Below are 22,659 nucleotides of genomic sequence, written 5' to 3'. Positions count from 1 at the left end.
TATTTGGGTGAATTGTGTATGCATAGCATGTAAATAGGAACTGCATTTAGACTTAGTAATATTATATTCCGAATATGTAAGTACTACCTTTGTTTGGTTTGTGGGTTTTTTTCTCTTGCTGGAGTGTCTGAAATAAATCAAACAGTTCACAAATCAAATTCAAAGCCTTTTCGTAGAGATCGAAGATAAGTTAGCCAAAGGTCTTTGCCGTCTCCGTCCAGAGACTATGTAAGTGGGGAAATGGACAGACCATGGTTTAAACCTGTCGTCAATCCAATCACATTTAGCTTATCTCTACTTTGACCAATCACACCCAACTACGTAATTCCATCAATCCAGCGTATCATCCAATCAATACAGCGGGGAATAACAGGCCTGAATCCTTCTTCAACCTTCTAGTTTCTGGAGGGGCACCTTCAACCTGGTCCGCGGTGCACTGGCAGTGGCTCCATTTGTTAGAAAAAATAAGTAGTAATAATACATTGATATAGACACAATGTCCTTCCTGACTATCAGCAGGCTAGCGCCTAAACTTCTCAATTCAAAGGTAAGACGATAAGAAACACACGGCGTGTGGCATTTTTGTCCAAACGGCTGACGTTATCTTCGAGCTAACTTTCGGTTAGGCTGCTAACAACGCTAATAGCTTGCTAGCTGGTGCTAGCTAGCACAGCACTATCAGGCACAGCGTGTACTACACTTTGAGGAACTTTTTATGGGGTTGTTGCGCAAACTGTCAAATATTTTAACAGTAGTTTTCCCTTCCCGTTTTTCCAGAATTTGGTTGTGTAATAGGAACCCGCGTCTTGTTAGCAAATATTAGCTTGGGGGAGGTTTTCTTGTAAAACTGGCCTGCTAAAGTCTCACTCTGGACATGTTTCCTCAGACCCTCGTACCTATAAACACTCTTTAAGAGTCAGTTTATTTCTCTTGGATGTTGTAATTGTTTACATTACCACGTATTTGCCTTTAGACTGATTTTTAATTTGGCGATTATCCCTCTTCCCCGTTGACCTTCACATTCAGATTAATACTTCTGCTGTGTCTAATGTCGTGCCAGGGATAAGGTTTGCAGGACAGTGTACACGAATCTAATAAGCAATGCTGTAGAAACATGTGTTTTTGCTCGTGTGCTCATACTCATTCAAAGTAAACGTGGTAGGTATACACCCTTACCTCGAAATTTGAGAATAGAGACATGTTGAATAGTTAATCGAGTATCTTCTTATTTTAACAGATGTAGATCTGGAAAGCCAGTTTGTGATCAAGTACCCCAAGTTTAAACCTTTCAGTGACTGGCCCGCTGTCTACTGACCTTCCAGTGCAGACTTTACCCGTATTTCTATGCTTCTCTTTCTACTGAAATATTTACGGTATCTTTACAGACGGCTGTCCTTTAAAAATATAGCTTAAAGGAGTTATATTCTCCTACAAGAATATAACTGGTGACCACCTTGCTGGGTTTGGTGTCCTTTCAGATGAAGTTGACTTCTGACACATTTAACTTCTTCACTTATCACCTGTTATCTCAGCTGATTAAAAAATATGACTTGGCCTTTTTTCTGCAGTTACATAACATCATATGACTCCAAGTTATGACATAAAAAACTTTTGTGAAGCACTTTTAGTCTAGAATGACAAAAAACTTGACTCTCTTTATTAAAAGTGTATTTGGGGTAAAGGGGAAAAGGAAGTGTTTGAGTGTTTGTTTATCTTTTATCATAAATACGACATTTTGGATGCTGACTCTGTTAACCTTTCTGTGAAATGCAGTTTCTCTACTTCTCTGAGTGAAACTACGGCTCCATACATATATATGTAAGGGCTAGTAGAGATGTTGCATAATCTTTCTCTCAGCTGTGTAAAGAGAATGTAGTGATGCAAAAACCTCCCTTTTGTTTCGGGGACCCTGGGCCTGCTCTGTTCTTGTGGAAAAGCAGAGCACTTTGTCATAGTTTTTTCTCATCTATTGTTACATTTGAGAGTCTAGTAAACCCTTGCATAGCTTATGTTTGCAGTGTTTTGTTGCAGTTATTAAATATATCCTTTCATTATTGTATACATTTTTATTTTTACAATAATATTACTATATATATTGTATTAAGTAATTCAATATTTGCCTCTTGATAACAAAGGTCAGTGTTTCAGCACCAAAATGATTGATTAATATAGAGTGTACAAGATCCAGACAATGGATAATAAATCACTAATAAAAAAAACAATACTAGTTATAATTTATATCAACCCAATTTATCCATAAATGACCCTAGAAACGCAACACAGTGAAGAAAGTTGATAAACAAAAATATATAAACGTTAACAGAAGATTAAAGGAGGCAAACAACATTCGGTCATAACATCTCATACTGAGTTGAAAGTGTGAAAAACAGGAGAAACTTGGGGAGAAACTACAATTTACAAAATAGGCACAAAATGTAATGTATTTTATTATTCAAGTCTGGATTAAAAACGGTTTGTAGGGTATGAAAATAAGTTTAGAAATGTGCATAGGAAAGCACTAGCTGTCTTCTAGAAGTAGGTGTATTTATTTAATACGAGTCTGATTATCAGAGATAAAATCTTCGGGAAACATTATCTGTTTTTGGTTGTTTCCTGCTGCTTATTATCATCCAATTTGAGAAACTGAATGTTGGAAAGTTTTACCTGCCTGCTACACCAGAATGACAGAGTTAAAAATAGAAACCAGGATCGATAAAGTACATAGTAGCTATTTGATTTGACTACTTGCTTTTTTAGCAACCATCTAACCACAAGTTAGATTATTGATCTCATTTATTCTGTGTAAAATATTCAGCTAAACTCAGTGAATACATTTGTAGTTATGATGAGCTGTAACTGGCTTTTTAGTTTTAATTTAAGCCAAAAAAGTTAGCTTTTCCTTAAGTTTTTATTACTTTGGAGATGTTTGGTTTCAGATGATGGAAAGTTTAAATTTATGTTCCATCTTTCTGCTGCTTGTCTTATTCACAGAATGCCACATACTTATTTGTGGCGGCTAGGAATGCCACTGCATCAACAACAGTAAGTATGAATATTTTAACTGTCCTCACTCCTCATTTGTTTTTATTATAATACATAAAACATTTTGAAAATATGTTATGGCATGATGCCACTAACCTCTGTAACTCTAAAGTGTTGAGAACACTCTAATCTTTGTTACTTTTGTGTTTTAGTTTAAAATAAGAGTAAATAAAAGGTTAAATGAATTTTGCTTTTTTTATCTCCAGAATCTGAAGGATGTGTTGGCAGACCTCATCCCAAAAGAACAGACCAGGATTAAGAACTTCAAACAACAGTATGGCAAAACAAACATAGGTCAGATTACTGTTGACATGGTGAGTAAAAACCCTTTACATGTAATTTTAAATACATTTTAAATAAATATAGATGTAAGTGATAAAGAAAATGTAAAGAATATTCTGTTGTTAAAAGTAGGAGAGGGGTGGAGATCTGAGTTTGTATATTAATTTAGAAAGTTCTGTCTCAGCTTTTGACCAGGACAGAGATTAATAATGCCCTGGCTGCTGCAGCACATAATCCATTTAGTCTTGTCCTGGCTGGTTTACTGTGTCAGGTATCACTGGGTGGGTGGTCATCTGCCTCTGAGGTCACAGTATGAACTGATTCCTGCCAACACAGAGATTTCTGCTGAGTCACTCCAAATCCCTGCAGATGTTAAACAAACATGTATAGAAATACTATGTCTGCTAAAATACTTGATGACGGTTTCCGAGTGTACTGCAGGGGATTTCATTGTCTTGTGGTTTAGTTTTATTTCTTTATACCAAGTTCACTTGTTTTTATTTTTCTTTTAATGCTGGTGATTCTGTTATATTCAGCTTAAGATTTTTCAAACCCCATTGTGACATCATATGGTTATTTAACAGGTCTATGGTGGGATGAGAGGGATGAAGGGTCTTGTATATGAAACATCTGTGTTGGATCCAGATGAGGTAAGTTATTTATTTATTTTTTTGATGGAACTGAACATTTTAGAAAATGAGGGCCATAGAGTTGAAAGCCTGTTATTGAACAAAAACCTTTTGTTTTGACAGTTTGACATGTTAAAATGTGTTTAGTTGATCAATTGTTCCTGAAAATGCTATCAGGCCATATCAGGTGAACTATCCAAACAGGAAAAAGCATTGTTTATTTAGTTTAAGTTAAAAAAAAAAGAACTATGCTGAATTTGATATTCAGAAGCCACATTTAAAACTTAACGTCTCAACTAAGCTTGTCACAATTAATCGATTACTCGCATAAGTTAAAATGAACTCAATGATTTGTATTCTGATTAATACTTTTTTAAAGGTTAATTGTGTTTACAGACACTAAATAATTTTATTTATGGTTTGATTTGCATGTGTTTTTCATTTGCTTTTTTATTTATTGTTTTTTGTTTTATTTGGACACTTAAAATGCCTCTGAGAGGGTGAACTTGTGTCATGATACAGTCCTCAATATATTATTTGAAAATTGATTTTTTTATTGCCATCCATTATCTTTTGACCAGCTTAATCTCAACATTTTTATTTTAAGGAAATTTCTTGTTGAATATTTTTATTTTTATTTTTTTCATGAGTTCATTTGTGTCCTCTTTGCGTATGTGTGTTGGTGCGCAGGGCATCCGTTTCAGAGGCTATAGCATTCCAGAGTGTCAAAAGTTGCTGCCTAAAGCTCCAGGAGGTGAGGAGCCACTGCCCGAAGGCCTCTTTTGGCTGCTGGTAACAGGACAAATCCCAACTGAGGAGCAGGTGAGGAAGACAAAAGATGCTGTTGATTTGAACAAGGAGACTCTGGCATGCTAACTAGTCAGTGTCCAATTTCCCAGACATAAGTGACACCTTATGATCAAGCAAGAATAACAAAGTTGTTTGTTCAAAGAAATATATTTGGTTCATCTTTAATGACACAGGATTTCTCTCTGCAAATGACTGGAATTCAAATAAGAAACAACACATAATAATGAGTCCATCCAACCATAAAAAACAGGAACCAAATATAAACAGAAAGGCTTTATGAAGCTTTTTTAAATACACAAATGAATATGACTCATTTAATGGTTACTGCAAACATTAAATGTGAGTCATACTTAATTTGAGGCACAGTAACTCATATTTAATGGTTGCTGCAAACATTAAAAATGTGTTACTATGCCTCGTCGTTAGTATAGATGAGGCACAAAGCATTTGAATGCACTTCCTTTTTGTAAGGCAACTCTGATTAATGAAGAATAGCTTTTGATTGATTTTTGGTGCCTAGAATGGGGATCGAGATAATCATTACAAAAGTTGTAAATGCTTTTGATCAGTTCTAGTTGTGATAGATTATCAGCAGTTGGAAAGGAGCCATGTATTCACTAGGAGTGCGACCCCAATTTCCTTTATTTTGGCAGATAGATGATTAGTCGATGCTTACGCGTGAAGCCAATCTTATCTACCTCGACAAAGGTCTAAAAATCAGCCACTGTCCTTTTCTGCTCCCTCATGACCGACAGACCAGCGTACCTCGTCATGTCTGCATGTTTCTAGTTAATAATAGTCACCCTCCTGTCACCAAGTCAGCGACTTTCTCGATGGTCACATTTCAGACAAAAACATTGGCATGTCAGGCATTTTAAAGATCAGCAATTGGCCAGAAAATTACAATCAGCACACCACTAGTATTTCCATAAAATGATGTACTTTAAGAGCTGTTCTAGAGATGACCCTTCTGTCGTTGCACTTTGACCTACTGTACAAACATTAAAACCTAAATCACTAAGATTATATTGCTTCAACTAACCTCTTTGAACAATTTCAATACAGTTGATAAGACGATACTGATTGTAGTGTTGGCTTTCAGCTGTTTGAGTTATGTTGTTTCACTTCTTTTTTTTTTTTTTTTTTTTTGCCCCTGTAGGTAAAGTGGGTGTCCAAAGAGTGGGCAAAGAGAGCAGCACTCCCTTCTCACGTTGTCACCATGTTGGATAACTTCCCCACAAACCTGCACCCCATGTCTCAGTTCAGTGCTGCTATCACGGCTCTGAACAGTGAGAGCAGCTTTGCCAGGGCGTACTCTGAGGGAGTGCACAAGTCCAAGTACTGGGAGGTGAGTGTAAATCTGCTCAGCACTTCCTGTCCTGATAAACAGTGGCTCTGGGACTGAGTGCAACATAGCAGACACTTTTGGTGAAGTGCCACTAATCTTGACAAATGTTACACAAAGTTTTTGTCCAATCTTTTGCACTTTATTTGGTTAAATGGAAAGTGAAACTCAACCATTTCTGTTGTTTTTTTTTTTAGTTTGTCTATGAAGACTCCATGGACTTGATTGCCAAGCTGCCCTGCATTGCTGCCAAGATCTACCGCAACCTTTACCGCGAAGGCAGCAGCATCGGCGCCATCGACTCCAATCTGGACTGGTCCCACAATTTCACCAACATGCTGGGTTACAGTGACGCCCAGTTTACTGAGCTAATGAGGCTCTACCTCACCATCCACAGGTGGGAAATCAAATGTCTTCATGCATCATAAACCTGGTTTCTTTTTGTTAGATTTCAAACTAACAATGATAACTTTTATGGTGTAAGTTCTGAATGTGGCATATTGAAGTTGGTTGCTGTGATTAGTTTTTTTAACTACTGTTATTTACTCCAAATTTTTCTTTATACCACAAAAATAAATAAGCAGGACATCAGGACTGATGAGCAAACTAAGTTTAGGGTAGGCTAAACTTAGTTAGCTTCTCTTCTAAAGCTACTATCTTTTTATGTATCTTTTGTTTTAATCATTTTCAGTAGTCTCTAGAAATATTAAATGTCTTTCTAGATCTTCTTCAAACTTTATTTTACCAGGTCAAAAACTTTTAGAGATGAAAAAATCTCTTGCAAGAATATCCCAGTGAGTGTCAGCAGCATAATTACAGCAGTTACTTACAGAAGCACACTTTGACTACACAACAGTATCATTAAAAAATTTAAAACATAGATCTATAACTATAACTAGTTTAAAAACAATGACATACAGACTATGTATCTGGTAGATCTTTTTTAAAAAAAAAACTGGCTCGTACAACTGAAGTTCATTCGGTTCAGAACAATTTCAACTATAGTGTTTGTTAGTTTACGGTGAATCAACATTCACCAGGATGATCCACAATCCTGGACAATGTTGAATATTTTATATTTTGGAACATATGTGCTATAAACCACAAAGTTTCTGCTTATAGTTACTAACAATGGCTTTGTTTGTTCCTCTGCCTCCGGTCAGAAAAGAGTTAGAATGTCTGTTGAAAGCCAAAATACAAATTACTCCTGTCAGTATAGTTAAAAGTATGTAAGTAAGTCTGTAAGTAAGCAGCCGGTTGAATTGGTTTCTGTACTGCGATTCATCTCTTATGAGTCATTCAAAGCAAGTAGCACGTTGGCAACTGCCCAACTACATTTCAGTCACGCAAGCCTCAGGTACCTGACGTGACCAAACCCTCATGCAGTCACCTGAGGCTGTAGAAAATATGAACACCTGTAACAAACGGCTCTTACAGTTTAACAACATTCAAAGGCAAAACTCAACTTTTAGTTCTGGGTTTAGTCCAAAAACAAACGTCCTCCTCTTCAGCTCTGTTGTCTAGAATAGATTTATACCTAACCCTAATGTGGAAACACCAGCCAGTAGCTATATTAGTTATTCAAAAAGGCTCCAGTAGTCGAAAAGCAGCTTCAGGAAACATTAACTTCCCTCATAATCTTATCTTTGCAAAGAAGCTCAGCACTTTCATTTCAGGTTATTTACTTAACCTGCAGCGTTTTTCCTCCAAAAGCTTCACGTTCAGTTGGATTTGCAAAATAAAACCCAAATAAAAAAATGTTTATTTTATTTGTTTTGTATTTTTTTTGCGACTGCCCAAAGATAAAATATTACTGGAAAGAGATGAATAAAGCTCTATGAGGTATTTTCAAACAGAACATTCCTTTAGGTTCGTTCAGGTATTTTGGTGAGAGGATTCAAAAAACAAATATCTAATGACTATTAACAGCAAGTAAAAAGATTATTATAAGAAAATGGTTTTTAAACCAGCCTTAGGTGACTGGATGGAAATAACATGTAGAAAATGGGAAAAAGTAACAGATTTTCTCAATTACAAGACCGAAGAATTTAGTTTATGGTGACAAAGTTGAGTAAACTGAAAGTTTTAGTTCATTTTTAATGACCTATTTTGTAATCCACTTTTACAATAGACATAGCTATCATTGTTGAATAATATTCTTCTAATTTGTGTATTTTTCTACTTATTTCTTTCTACATTTCACTATTATAGTTTTGTTGCCTTTCTCTGGCTATTAGAGTTGTAACAGTTTTTATTTGTCGTTATGTGCATGTCTACTTATCTTAAGTATTGAAATTGCATCATCATATAGTGACTGTTTTGTAAAATTTGCTTCACTGGGAATCAATAAATCAGTTAATGAAGTTTATTTATATAGCACATTTCAGCAACAAGGCAGTTCAACATTATAAAAATACAAAATCATACAACACGGTCACCAATTGAGGTATTACAGTTTGTCAAGTGTCGTCTCACCAAAATGTTTCATTTGTGTTTCAAAATTAACTGTAATTTGGGGTTAGGTGGGTTTGTAGCCTTGATTTAAAGGAAATCAGTGTCTCTGCAGTTTTTCAGTTTTCTGGAAATTTATTCCAGATTTGCGGTGGACAGAAGCTGAATGCTGCTTCCCCATGTCTTGTTCTGGGAATGCAGAGCAGAACCAGAAGACTTGAGGGGTCTGGACGGTTGATACAACAATAAAATTAAAAAAACAAAAGTTAGCATTATGCGGTTTATTCAAGTTACAAATTATTTGGAAGAAGTTTATTTTTTTCTGTTTTGGTGTCCAATTTAAAGCTGAAGAAATACATCAGCCGGTGCTTCAACCATATTGTATTGATCTTGAATACAGTTCAGAAAAATATTATGTCTGAGAAAAAGATGTAATCTTTTAAGAAATCTACCGTTTCTGAAATTCAAGAGTTTGTAATCCAAAAAAACAACAAAAAACCCTCTCTGTCTGTCTGTGGTTGGTTCGCTGTGTGCAACTCTTGAGTTCAGTCCAAGCACCAGGGTTGGTGGGCGGCCAGTTGGGGCGTCACATGTTTGAGGTGTAGTTTCCTCCTTCCTGATGATGTCGTTTCTCTTTTTTCCACCAGTGATCACGAAGGCGGCAACGTCAGCGCCCACACCAGCCACCTAGTAGGCAGCGCCCTGTCTGATCCCTATCTGTCATTCAGCGCAGCTATGAACGGTCTGGCCGGTCCGCTCCACGGCCTGGCTAATCAGGTTTGTACATAACTCATCATCATCTCAAAACTAAAGTAGCCTTTTTAACCTGCTTTGTTAGCAAATTTATAAACATACGAAGAGGTTTCCCCCAGAAAACCTGCTAAGCCTGGTGGTTGATTTGTGTATAAACTTCTTGAAAGTGCTTGATATTCAAACTACAAAGTTTTGGAATAAAGTCCAATCTAGAGTTTGATTTAAAGTTTACATTTGGAAAGTGTTACTTACAGTTGAAACCACATATTTAAAGATAATGAAAAGACATCTACATCTTCTCACTTTCTAAAGTTACATCAGACCAAATTTGTTTTGTTTTAATAATTAATAAAATTATGTCTATTTGCTAAGTACAGTAAAACTTGGTGAGAAGATATTTTGATATTTTTTATGACTTTCTCAGCACTTTCAGGAAGGGGATCAAATTTTATTTTAGCTTCTTTGTCTAATATGTGCAATATTATCACAAGACATTAATAACAGTAATAGATATCATAAAATAGTGAATTTAAACTGACTTCTGTAGTTTGTTTGTATTTTATTTATTTATTTTTTAATCTCCAAAGTCAAGTGCTGGAAAAGTTTGAAAACTGGCCTTGAAAGTGCTTGAATTTTACGGTGGGGAAACTGACGGACCTGGAGTGAAGAATGTTTTGGTTTTCAGAAACAATCCTGGCATTTTACTGCAGTGCTCACCTCACTGTGTTATACTAATAATGTAATAATATTCATGAAATGGATGGAAACGTAAATAACTTGGTTTTTTTTTCTGTTGCAGGAAGTGCTGGTGTGGCTGACGGCTCTGCAGAAGGAGCTCGGAGGAGAAGTATCTGATGAGAGGATGAGGGATTATATCTGGAACACACTCAAGTCTGGAAGGGTAAAAATCAAACCCAAACATTCCCACTCAGTCATGAGTTTGTTTGCATCCACATTCAGTCAAAGTCAAAAGCCCTGCAAGGAGATCGTGATCTCATCGGTTGTGTAACGAGGCGCATCACATTTTTTCTTTCTAGGTGGTTCCAGGCTATGGCCATGCTGTCCTAAGAAAGACCGACCCGCGTTACACCTGCCAGCGCGAGTTTGCCCTGAAGCATCTGCCCAATGACCCCATGTTCAAGATGGTTGCCCAGCTTTACAAAATTGTACCCAATGTGCTGCTGGAGCAGGGGAAAGCCAAGAACCCCTGGCCCAACGTGGACGCTCACAGTGGAGTCCTTCTGCAGGTACGAGCTTTATGCACAAGCCTATTTTTGTCATAAACTGATGTAATATACTCCATAATCTGATATAGTGTGGAAGCTTGTAGAACTGTTTGAAGTGTTTTTTTTGTTTGCACTCTTCTTGTCAATCATATTTTAAACAGAATCTTTACACTGTAAACTGACTTCTGAATCAAATCACTGCTCACTGAAAAATTCACATTTCTACAATAAGTACTACATAGATAATACTGAACATGTTTTCACATTGACCAGTCCCTCCATGATGTCCCAATTGTTTGATTTTTATTTATTTTTTTTATTTTTTATTTTTTGCAGACAAAATCATTCATTAATTAACACACACTGCAAAAACGCAAATTTGTATTGAGTATTTTTGGTCTAGTTTCTAGTGCTAATAGCTTAGTACACTTGAAATATGACACACTAACTTAAAAGTAACTTTTCAGCAACATATATAGATTAGTTTTAAGTAAATAATTCCTTTTATGGATGAAAAAGAACTTGTTCTACTGGCAGATAAATTAACTTACAACATTGGGAAAATGTCTTGTTAAATAAAGAACTTTTTCATCAAAATTAAGTGATTATGTACTTAAAAGAAGACTATTTTTTGCTAAAAAGTTAAAAGTAGGTAAATTTTGTCTTATGTCAAGTTAACTAAGAACGAGTCTTGGTAAGATTTTGGGTTTGTTTTGCAGTGCAGTGGCCATATTTTCTATATTCAGTCTAATTTCTGTGTGTGTGTGCAGTACTACGGGATGTCGGAGATGAACTACTACACCGTCCTCTTCGGTGTGTCCCGTGCTCTCGGCATCCTCGCCCAGCTGGTGTGGAGCAGAGCCCTCGGCTTCCCCTTGGAGCGCCCCAAGTCCATGAGCACAGATGGACTGATGTCTCTGGTCGGAACCAAATCGGGCTGAAGCGACACCTCAGAGGAGCTGGGGGTTGGCCGGAAGAGTGAGACCAGGCAGAAACATTGAAAGGCAGACACCAGTTGACCCCTTTTGTCATTTCCAACCCCAGGGATTTATTGGGATTCAAAGAGACAGTACGCTTTTAATGGTATTTCGCTAAAGAAGGTCCTTTTAAATTGTCACACCGATAGTGTTAAACTGCGTTTAGTTAACCACTGACAAGTTTCCCCCATCATGTCTGCATGTTTGGAACTTGAGAGCAACAAACTTCAAACATGCACACATGTAACCTTGAGTGGGCTCAAACTATTTTTCCAGTCCAAGTCTGCAAGCATCTGTAAGATTTTCCCCTGAACGCTGTGTGCATGGTTCACATTGAGCACGAAGTCTGAACTTTGAATAGGTAGTGGCATTCAAAGGGAATTGTGGGAGTGAACCACACTTCCTGGATATTTTGTTAATCTTTTCTCAACTTTAAATTATTATTATTTTTTTAAAAGAAACACACATCAAATAGCAATGTTTTTGTTCTATGCAATCTTATTTTCCCTTTACATGTAATTAGTGTGTTTCACTCCCACATTTGAACACTCCAGTTTAAAATAAATTAATGAATAAGGTCCTAAGCAGTAACCCAATATGTAATCTATTAAAGATGTTTAATTTTATAAGACTCAGTTAAAAGATACTGCCCCTTTAAATCTTTGATTGCCCCTGTTTTCTCCTGCTTGTTTTTTTTTTCTCTCTCTTTTAAACAAATGACCTCTGTTACCTCTATGATCAAAATGCCTGTCTGCATAGAAACATCTTTGTTTTTCCTTTTTAATATTTCAGCATTTAATGAGTTTCAACTGAAGGCGTCTTAAGATGAATGTGCACAAACAGTACAACAAAAAAATACCACAATTTGACTAAAAACGGTGTTGTAGTTGCCTGTAATAAATCCTTAAGAGCAAGCTTGGGATGACAGGGAGGCTTTGTAGTTGTCTTTTAATATGTGAAGTAATCTGCACATGAGAGCGCTTTGACATCAACTACTCCAAATAAAAGCACTTGCTTGACTGGGTCCCCGAATTTGTAGCCGTAGAACCTTTTATCCGGGTTGATTGTGTACCTTTTGTGTTGAAAATGTAAAGAGAGTAAGTAAACTTCATGTTCTCATTTTGTGGTTTTATTTATACTTTGTGTACATAGGTATATATATGTATAGCTTGAATGTATGAGCTCCATGCGATCACCTGCTTGTTATAACCACAATGAGTTCCACAGTTTACCAATGATGTAATAATGGCGTCCGGTCCCACTGGCCACCGTCTCATTCTGACAATGAACAAAAAAAGAAAAACTGCAGCTATCTTGTAAATATAGTTTCTTGCTTAGCTGGTGCTGGTTTCTTTCTTTTTCTCTCTTTTTTTTTCTTTTAGCTTTCAAGCTTGCTCTTAAGTTCTGGGTTTGTCAACACTCCATGTTTGTGAAGTTTCTGTTCCTGCATATATTTTTCTTTTTTCCCTAAAAACTTTCAGTTGGTAGTTCACACAGGCGTTTGATTCAGTACCATCAGGTTTAATCTGGCGTCGTCTTGTGTTATTTTATTTTTTTAATTATTTTTTTCATGTTCTTCCATGCTATTGGCTGGATGTTGACACTTGGTTATTTTGATCGTAGAGGGTTGCTAAGGTTGTACGTAAGTGGGAAAAGTGATTGCAGGTGCTTTCGTTGGCGCCATGCTTTAGAGGATTGAGCTAAACGGGTCAAAGTGGGCAAAACAATAAGCGTAAAAAGCGATTGTTGAAAAAGCTAACAAAAAATGAAAAATAAAGGTTTTTATTAACATTTTTGTGTCCTTTCTTGGGTTTTCATATGAAAACTTGCTGCCCTAAAACTACTTATTTGTTTACATGGTACAACTACAAAAATTAAATATATTGAAATGTTTTATGTGGTAGACCAAGACAAAGTAGTATATAATTTTGATTTTGAAAGAAATTGATGCATGGTGTTTAGAACTTGTTTATCCAAAAAAAGGTGATATTCATTTAAATTAAACTCTTAGTTAATAGTCTTTAATAATTCAACCTTTACTGCAGCATAGCAGAAGTCTTTATGCTAATTGCTTTTTAGCTCAAATTCAATGAACAGCAACATAAATTCAAGTTTCTCAATTTAGGCTAATAAGAAATACTGGAGCTCAGTTTAGGTCAAACATGCTTTTGATTTAAATTAAATTTTAAAGAGTCTTAATTAGTGAAGATTTTTCTTCAAACAGATTGTAGATTCTGATGACTGGAAGGATCTAGCAGCCAGTATTACAGCAAATCTGAAGAAGCCTCTGACTAAAGACACTTTATAATGGTGTCAAGAAGAGGATTGTCTGTAATTTTTTTGTTTTTTTGTATAAAATCCTTCTTCATGCCATCATCTTCCTGTCTTTTAGCCTGGGATATTTTATGAGGATAGAAAATTAAACTTTGGTCTTCCAACTTCCTACATGTCTTGTACCAAACTGCAAAAAATACTTTGTATGGAAATACTTTCATGATTTTAGTTCCTGAAAATATGATCAAAGTCCATTTTGCCCATTCTTTGTTTACTTCTGGAAGCAGTTGGTTTTATTTTCTGATTTTAAACAAATAAAAATGAATACAAATGTATTCCACTTTTTTTTCATTTTGTTTACCAAAAAAATGCTTTTTTAAACATTTCATCCATCGATTGTCTGTCGTAACGGCTTTTAACCGGCTAAAAATGATAAAGAACTAACTAATACTTTTAAATAAAAATATAACAAATGTCACTTAGTTCTATAATAATCATATTAACATTTCACAACAAAATTACATGAAAACCATTAATATTTTATTTTTGTTATGATTTCCTCAGAAACTGTAACTGCTCTCATTTTGCAGAAGCTTTATTTTTCTTTACTTTAAAACCTAAAAGTAGAAATAAAATGGTTTTTCTTTGAAACATTACAGCAACTTTCCCACAGTAGGTCTTTAAAAAAATGTTCTTATGAACCTGTGGCTCTAAATGAGTTTTATTTAGCTGGATGGGGGCAAAAATGGATCATTGAAGAAACTTTTTTGAAGCAACATACATGAAGGAGTATTTTTGAAATCTCTTCTTGTAATTTAAAATCATTTAATTTGGGTTTTAGCCACTCATCTTAAAGGAACTAAAATGTTAAAATCCTGCAGCTGTTTGTGTGCTCACACCCACACAAACGAGAACCTCTTGAAATATGATCCACCCTATGACTGGTTCTGTGTTTACTCTTTATTCTGATCTCCATCACTGTGAACATGGAAAGCAGAATGTACAAATGCCCACCTCTCACATGAGCCGTTATTAATAACTGCCCCACATACCTTAACCCCACTCTGGTTTCTTGGTGGTGAGCTGAACCTCTCTGCTGTAAAGGAACCTCAGTCCGAAAAGGCACCCAGTTAAATATTTACTCTGCAGGTGGAGGAAAACTCCGGCCACATGAAACGTTTTGAACAGCAGCACTCAATCTAAAATAACCACATTATTTTAGTCTGTTTTATGACTGTCCAGAACTAGTTGGTTATTTGGGGTTGTTCCAAAAAATGTAAATATTTAAAAAAATAAACTCACACAATGTATGAATGTGTAAATTCATTCTAGTATTGCTTTCAAGGCCTTATTTCTTGTATATCTCTTAAAGCAGACGTGGGTCTAGGATAGCTGAAAATTGCAACATATTTTTACTCATGTAAAAGTAAAAAGTAGCTGAGACTTTGATCAGGTAGACTGATCCAAACATCAAGCATTTAATCTGTAAACATTGAAATATTTTCAAATTCAAAAACACTTTATTAATCACAAAGGAAAATAAAAAAATTAAAAGATTCAAATATAAAGTCATATATATGAATATCATATGAAATATGAAAATAATTTGCATAAATAACATAACTACAAAGTAACTAAATTAGACAACAGAAAAACAATCCAAATCAATTTCATTTGAAATAAAAGTTGTTAAAAGTTTACAAAACTTTTAATAAAATGAAATTTTAGTTAAGGCAAGTTTGTAGAATACCAAGAAATTTTACTCAGGTCAGAGGAATAGCATTAGTGTAGTAAATGTAAAAGTATAGAGTTGTAAAAACACTTGTAAACATAAATTTTCCTGAATTTATATGCAAAAATATATTGTGTTCTGTTCAATGGGATCATGGGAAAAACTCTTGACTTGACTTTCGTCCAGCAGACAGTCATTGGTGCCCGAAGGTCACAAAAGGTCATTATTGCTAAATAAACCTTTAATCTCAGAATTTTGACTTTTTAGAATTCTGATTTTTTTCTCAGAATTCTGAGATGAAAGTCAGAACTATTTTATTCATCGTTTTTTTTTTTTTGCAGTGGCCCTAATCCTCTTCTGTATGTTTGCGTTCAATATTAGCGCAAATAAAACATTAAAAAAAATAGCCCAAAATTTAATAATAGATTTTTGTCAATGCATGCCACTAACAAAAAACGTATTATGGACTAAGCATCAATTTGTGGAAATCTTTGTTGACCAACCAATTAATAAATTAACCATAATAGTGATGTGAAAGTGATGTTATTTTCATTTTACAAAATTTTAACCAGGATGAAGCTAAAACTGCCACTTCCCAAGTTTGGAATAACACATATTTATATATATATATTTGTAATCTTAAATGTATTTACAATATATATATATATAGATATTGTTTGAGTCTATATATCTCCCAGTCAATGATTATTCAAGTTACCAAATTAGTTGATTATTTCAATAATTGATGAATCATGATTATTTTTTTCCTACCGTACATGGAGACTTTCCAACAGGCTGATTTTTTTGTATATGTCAGTGCAAATTTAGTAAATCTGCTTTTTTGTTAATCAGCTTCGTTTATCAGAACACAAAAAAATAAGCCACAGATGATGGATGGTTTTGCAGCATTTTATTCTACAGTTCACCAGCATGTTTCAAAATAAGAATGAAGATTAAATAAAATATCATGGTCCTAATCACCTCCAGAAGATGGACAAATACAATAGTCTAATAACGAGGGAAACATTTTCTGTCTGTGCAACGTTTTCATTTTTAGCGTCATTTTACTTCAATTTAAAAAAAAAAAAAAAGCACCACAAGATGTGATAGCATGAAATGGCATTTTCATTTTCCATCCTTTAACTTTTATATAATTCTATAAAATAAAATTTGGCAAATATAGTTGCAGTTTTCTTTTTTAAAATTTTTTCTCATGAACACTTTTACAGTACACTCCAGCATTTCTACAACTTAATTCAGTTATTTTGTGCAAAGTTCAACTCCCACCATCTTAAGCTGCTGTTTTCTACAGCAGTATTTTTAAATAAGGCATAATATAAAATAAGAGGCGAAGTCCTGATACAATCCTCACAGCACAGCAGCTATAGGCAAAAGCAAATTTTCCCCAAACCCGTTTGATTGTGACAGTCGGCTACTAATGAAGCATATTTCACTTTAATACTGTTCCTGTGACGACGCATGGAACAGTATTGAATGCGCCCTCCCAAAAAAACAAAACACCTACTGCAAAATAAATAAAAAACATAACAATTTGAAGCCACAGCACTACTTTCTGATGAATATATTGAAATCTCCATTTGCAGGGGGGACAAATGGTCAAAGTAAAGGCAAAGAATGTGCTTTCATAGAATATAGTGTGATCAGCTGAGCTTTTCATGATGTGTTCAGTTTCTTCAGATTATTTGGGCGCATGAAACTTAAGCACAGATGTGTTGCACAAAAAAAAGAAAAAAGTTTTGAATTAAAAGTCAATGTTACACTGGTAACATGGTGTTTTAATGATTTACTGTTAACATAAATACAGCTGTAACTGCATGAAGCTAGTGCAACGGTGGGTTCTGCTAAAAAAAAAAAAAACTAAGCTGGAGGTAGACGGACAGCAGACAGACTGAAGGAGAGAAAACTTGAGGTGGGATTTCCGACACGAAGAGTTATGGGTCCATTGCGGCTGCAGTGTCTATACAGGTGAACGCAGGGCGGGTCATGCAGGTCAGAGTGCAACAGGGCTGAACGTCGGTGTGGTTTAAGGCCGGACCAGGAAGGATGCGCGCGGCCGCCGAGATCACGTCTGGTGCACTTCGTGAAACATCAGCTCTCGCGGGATTCGAGTCTCTGGGCCGAAAATCTTACAGGCTCGCCGCTCAAACGCGGCGACGTTCTGCTTTACGACTTCGTCGAAGAACATGGTGGCTAGCTGGGAGTGGAGCAAAGACCGGAACTCAAAGGATATCTGGGAAAGAAAAAGAAGAAGAAGAGTTAGACACCGCATTACGGAGATAAGGCCTCGTTTTGCTTCACCAAGTGATAAAAGATAAGGCTGCACCTCTTGTTTCAAACTGAACTTATAAAGATGCAAAAACCTTTCTGAGGCTGTCATACAAATTTTTATCTCATTTCATTTTGATGCAACCATTTTTGCAATTATTCTGTTCTATGATAAACCATCTAATTTCCCCCCTCAGGATTCCCTTAAACTGTGTAACATGTAACAAGTGAGAGCTACTATTTCTGCTCCAACAAGTTTAATTTTCTTCATTTTATTTTTCTATTCATTTTTATACAGTACAGGAGCATCACTGTAAAATAGGACACCATCAAAACGTTGATTTATTTCACTAATTTGAATCAAAAAGTGAAACTCTTATGGATTCATTGTAGTATTTCTATTCATTTGGATGGTTACGTCTCAAACTAAAAACTCAAAATTCAGTTTCTAGGAAAGTTTTAAATTATATTTTTCTTATGAATGATAAAAATAAAGTTGAAATATTAGGGGAATTAAGTAGCAATTTTACAAGAACCAGACAAATGCCTTTTTTTGTAATTCTAAAGACATTCTTCTGGTAAAATTGCATCTTTATTCTGCTAGTATTATGACTATTATAATCAAACAAAGATTTTCATAGCCTGGCGCTGATTCTCCAGTGAAAGCCACATTTTGAAAATATTGTCTTTTGTAATTAATCAGAAATCGGCTCTGGTATGAAAAAAGCAAAGTAGTTATGTAATATACACATTACAGAGCTACTAACCAATTTTCCCACATTTATAATAAAAAAATCTTTTTGACCAACTTTAAGAAAGAAGATAGTGAAGCATTTTTTACAGTGAATACTTACAGAAAAGTCTACAGTGCAGGTGCGAGGGTAACCGGGAATGCCAGGACTAAAGCGCCATATCGTCTCCAAGTGATTGAACAGTTTTCCATCTGTACACACAGCCTAAAGCGAGACAAAAACACCATTACAAACACCAGAAAGTGCGGCTAAATGAGGCGTCTATGCAAGAGTTTGTAGTAACGTTTTAACTTCTCATCATATTTTAGCAGACAGATATCAATGCGTGTTAGATTAAATATTTCACACTGCTCCACCAGTAAATCCTTACTTTGACTAGATGAGGTCTGACACTAGTGATCATGGATGTGTATCGCTCCACCACGGGGGGAATCCCACTTCCAGCTGGGCTTTCGAGTGACCTGCCCTCTTCATGATGGTCTGGGACTTCTTACACCAAGGCACAAAGTGCTTGTAGTCGTCGACGTTGGCCACCACATCATACATTTCCTGCATGGAATAACTATGAAAAAAAGAATTACAAGGTTAAGAAGTGATATTTTCTTATTAAATGGTTTTTAATAAATCTGTCATATTGTGACAATAAAACACGGTAATCTGAAAAGATCGATCCCCTTCAACTCCTCCTTGTGCTGCCATTTCCACAGTGACCACTTCCACACTGAGGAGTGTTGTGGTTAGCACAAACTAACAACAACAGTCACTCAGTTCTCCTGTACTCTTAAGGGCATTTGCAATGTGAAGCATTCAGTGATTGGCAAACCTCCACTAACTGGTTAACGCACCAACAGCAGAGTTAATTTTATGCTCAGGACAGTGGCATTTTCGCAAAGTTTGAAAACGTTTAAGTGCACTTCGCTTCACCCAAAGTAATTCTTCCAGGAAAATTCTACAGCACTAATATATTTGCCTGTTTAGTAAATAACCAATCAGAGTTAGGAGGAAAGACTTAATGCTGTCAATCAACCTTGTGAAAGTGTTAATGGCGGAGGAACAAGTCATCATTTCTGGTTAGCACTGGGACAAGGCAGAAGAGTTACACTTTTATCTGTCTCATTCTGTAGTGTCACAACATCGTGAAAGTTTCAACAAAACAAAACAAAAATATATATATCATAAAACTTAAATACTGCAGCTTTAAACAATAACACACTGGAATATTACCCAAGTATTCGACGCTCTGAGTACTCCTTCCTTTTGTTAGTGAGGCTGATGAAGTTTCTGCTCTGGGGGACAGTCGTCATCGTGTCCCACTCTTGAAGGCAAAGCACCTTGGGACTTCTGGTCATCAAAATGCCACATGAAGACAGGTGTCTAGAAGGTGGAAGCAGAGGCTCTGTGAACTTCACTCGGTTTCCTGGGCATACAAGCCAACCAAACAGCTCTCCTGTGTTCTAGTTTCCAGCTATTGAGGTTGACCATAATGGTATAAAAGGTCAGGTTGGGGACAATGCTGGCAATTTCTGGGTTTGGTGTTTATATGTAGAGAAACCGGAGGATTTTTTACCATCCTTTGAAATCTAATTGATTGACAGGACAGGTACTCTCATGTGTTTCACAACTGAACTGTCCACACAGAAATGCTCAGTCAGATCAGTGACATATTTTAAGTCAAATACTGGGCTTATGTATATTCTGTGAAACATTATGCTCTATGATCAAACAAACAAAAAAAAATAACAAAAGAGAGATCCTGCTGGTAAATATTCATCAAAGTTTGATAATCCAACTTGCTTTTATTAGTCTACAGAAAATCAACTGTTCTAGCCAGAAAAAGCTTGCCGTTTTCACAATCAGTGAGGTTTTTAAAGTTGAAATTAGAGGAAGCACAAAGACTTAAGAAGCTATTCAAAGACATGAAGGCTTATTTAAATGGAGCAAGGTTTCGGTTTTATAATTTTGAGCTTTTTACCCGCTGTCAATGGATACATTGCATAGCAGCCTTTTAGAAATCTCTAAATTAATTTCATTATCTTTACTCAGCAGGGATGTCTCTTTAATCATGTAAATTTTTTAAAAAGACACCCCTAATGTCTCTTTAATCATCTTATATTAAGATCTCCTACTAATGGCAGGAAGTATAGAAAAGACAATATTTAAGACTTTTTATATCTTAGTATTATAGTTCCTAGAGAGAAATCTAAACTGGCTCAAATTGTTAATACTGGGCCAAAGGTTTAGAAAAAGCCATAAAATTCAAATTTGATCATTTATATTCCAAGCAGATTACTTGAATTAGCATAAATCCTACATGCAAACAAGATATTTGGCCAATTAGGTGCACTGACCTATTTCTATAGTGACGGTGACGTCAAAGGTCACAATAAGGATAAATTGTAATTGAGTAAATCAAAGATTAACAACTTGGTAGTTAATCAAAATTAGCTAAATAGTTTCAATCACATACATACCAAAAAGTTAACTGATTTAACACGTCAACAAAGTTTCAATAAGCTGGAAACAATTTTGATTTTAGGGCATTGTTTGTTTTGAAAGTGACCTTTACAAGTCAAAAACGTTCATTTTAACCCTGGAAAATGGCAGAACAATCGCTGAAAATATTGATTTAGACTCCAGAATATGATACAGAATATTAGTCAAACCACATTAGCCAGTATAAAATATAGGCGATAGACTTTTATTAAACAGAACCACCCGGATTTCTTACCTGATGTTTTGTCTCAAACATCCTCTTTGTAAAGCCGAACGACAGGAGCGAGGGGAGCCCACGGTGGCGATCTGAAGAAAGTCACTGAACGTCCGCACACCCATGGGTAACCTCCGGGCACCGGCTGTGGCTGCCATCAACCCGGCCACTCTCCGTGCGAACAACGGTGATCCTGGCGCTGAGAAGCCGAGCCCCGGGCAGGTTCAGGTCCCAACAGAAACACAGAGAATCGAAGTTCCGGCCCCGCAGTCTCTTACGTCAGAGCGGTTAGCTACACCGACGACCAACTGCCCGCGTCGCCGGCCACTTTTCAAAGCTCCCAACCGAACTGCGGCGACAAACGACGGTAGTCAGCGGCTAACGAGGCTAACGAGGTTTCATAACAGCCCCGATAAAACGCGACGTGAGGCCGCGTTGCTGTCCTTTTTCACTTTCACTTACACACACATCACCCTGTGTCTGCGGCACAAAATCTGCACTAAATTCAGATCCTTTCATCGGCTTCCGACTTGATAGATATGGTTTTGTTGTTAAAATACGCCCAGCTCCTGACGACCTTCTACTGCTAAATAAAACGCCGGTGACGGGACAAACTGTTCCGTACTTCAGCGAGTAGGTAAGGGTAAGCCAACGGTTCATGGAAAATATGCTGCCACCTACTGGACAGGGGGTGAAAACCCAGGGACATTTATACCAAGTCAGGTCAAAGGTTCGCTCTCTGCAGAATCAGAATCAATTCAGTCTAAATATATTCAGTCTAAATATAGACATGTGAATGCTTTAGAAAATACATTTTAAAGCATTCAAAAATTTCTAGTCAAAAGCATTATTTTATTTGCTTGGATATATCAAACAACTTAACAGTAATATCTCTGTCAATTGAAATGTATAGTTTCAATTGACTCATAATTTTGCTATAATATCTAATATTATAATGTATAATATATTGTTAGATATATCTCTATTTAAAAAAGAAACATTGGAATAATTGCCTGCTTTGGTAGATTACTAAAATAGTCTTATTTATTTAATCATTATGGTTTTTTATCTGCTTGTGTTACATAAATCACTTTTTGTTTTCGTACACATTTTCACTTACAATTTGTGCTATTTATGTTAAAATACTTTACATGGAATTGGAAAGAGGTTAAATTTAAATAAAAGATTGATATAAATGTAATGTTGATATCCATTTCTACAACAGTTAGTAAACAAGGAGCTGCAATAATAAAATCTTAAACACTTATCAAATAAAAACATATTAAAGTTTGTTTTCTTACTAAGTCAGCTCAAGACAGACATAAACTGCAAGTGGTAGCCATGGCTGCGGAGGAACAGGAACTCAATAAAGACAACAGTCTACATCATAAAA

General features: G+C 35.9%; 2 protein-coding genes across 2 annotated transcripts; one reads left to right on the top strand and one right to left on the bottom strand.

Moving 5' to 3' along the window:
- Positions 1-377: 377 nt before the first annotated feature.
- cs (citrate synthase) lies at positions 378-13,306 on the top strand. Its single transcript, XM_055046325.1, has 11 exons — positions 378-547; positions 2,992-3,042; positions 3,249-3,356; positions 3,909-3,974; positions 4,644-4,775; positions 5,923-6,111; positions 6,306-6,505; positions 9,207-9,336; positions 10,112-10,213; positions 10,350-10,559; positions 11,309-13,306. The coding sequence occupies exons 1-11, from the start codon at positions 497-499 to the stop codon at positions 11,477-11,479; spliced, it is 1,410 nt and encodes a 469-aa protein (XP_054902300.1). The 5' UTR covers positions 378-496; the 3' UTR covers positions 11,480-13,306.
- A 3,110-nt stretch (positions 13,307-16,416) lies between these two features.
- Positions 16,417-21,902, bottom strand: coq10a (coenzyme Q10A). Its single transcript, XM_055045906.1, is given in 6 exon segments — positions 16,417-17,772; positions 18,662-18,763; positions 18,930-18,982; positions 18,985-19,121; positions 19,784-19,933; positions 21,288-21,902. Coding segments are annotated over 6 exon segments (747 nt in total). The 5' UTR covers positions 21,425-21,902; the 3' UTR covers positions 16,417-17,604.
- Between the last annotated feature and the right edge of the window lie 757 nt (positions 21,903-22,659).

This window comes from Poeciliopsis prolifica, unplaced genomic scaffold (assembly GCF_027474105.1).
Source record: "Poeciliopsis prolifica strain line A6 unplaced genomic scaffold, Auburn_PproV2 SCAFFOLD023, whole genome shotgun sequence".
In the NCBI taxonomy this organism is placed as follows: domain Eukaryota; kingdom Metazoa; phylum Chordata; class Actinopteri; order Cyprinodontiformes; family Poeciliidae; genus Poeciliopsis; species Poeciliopsis prolifica.
This window is presented reverse-complemented; position numbering and strand designations above follow the sequence as displayed.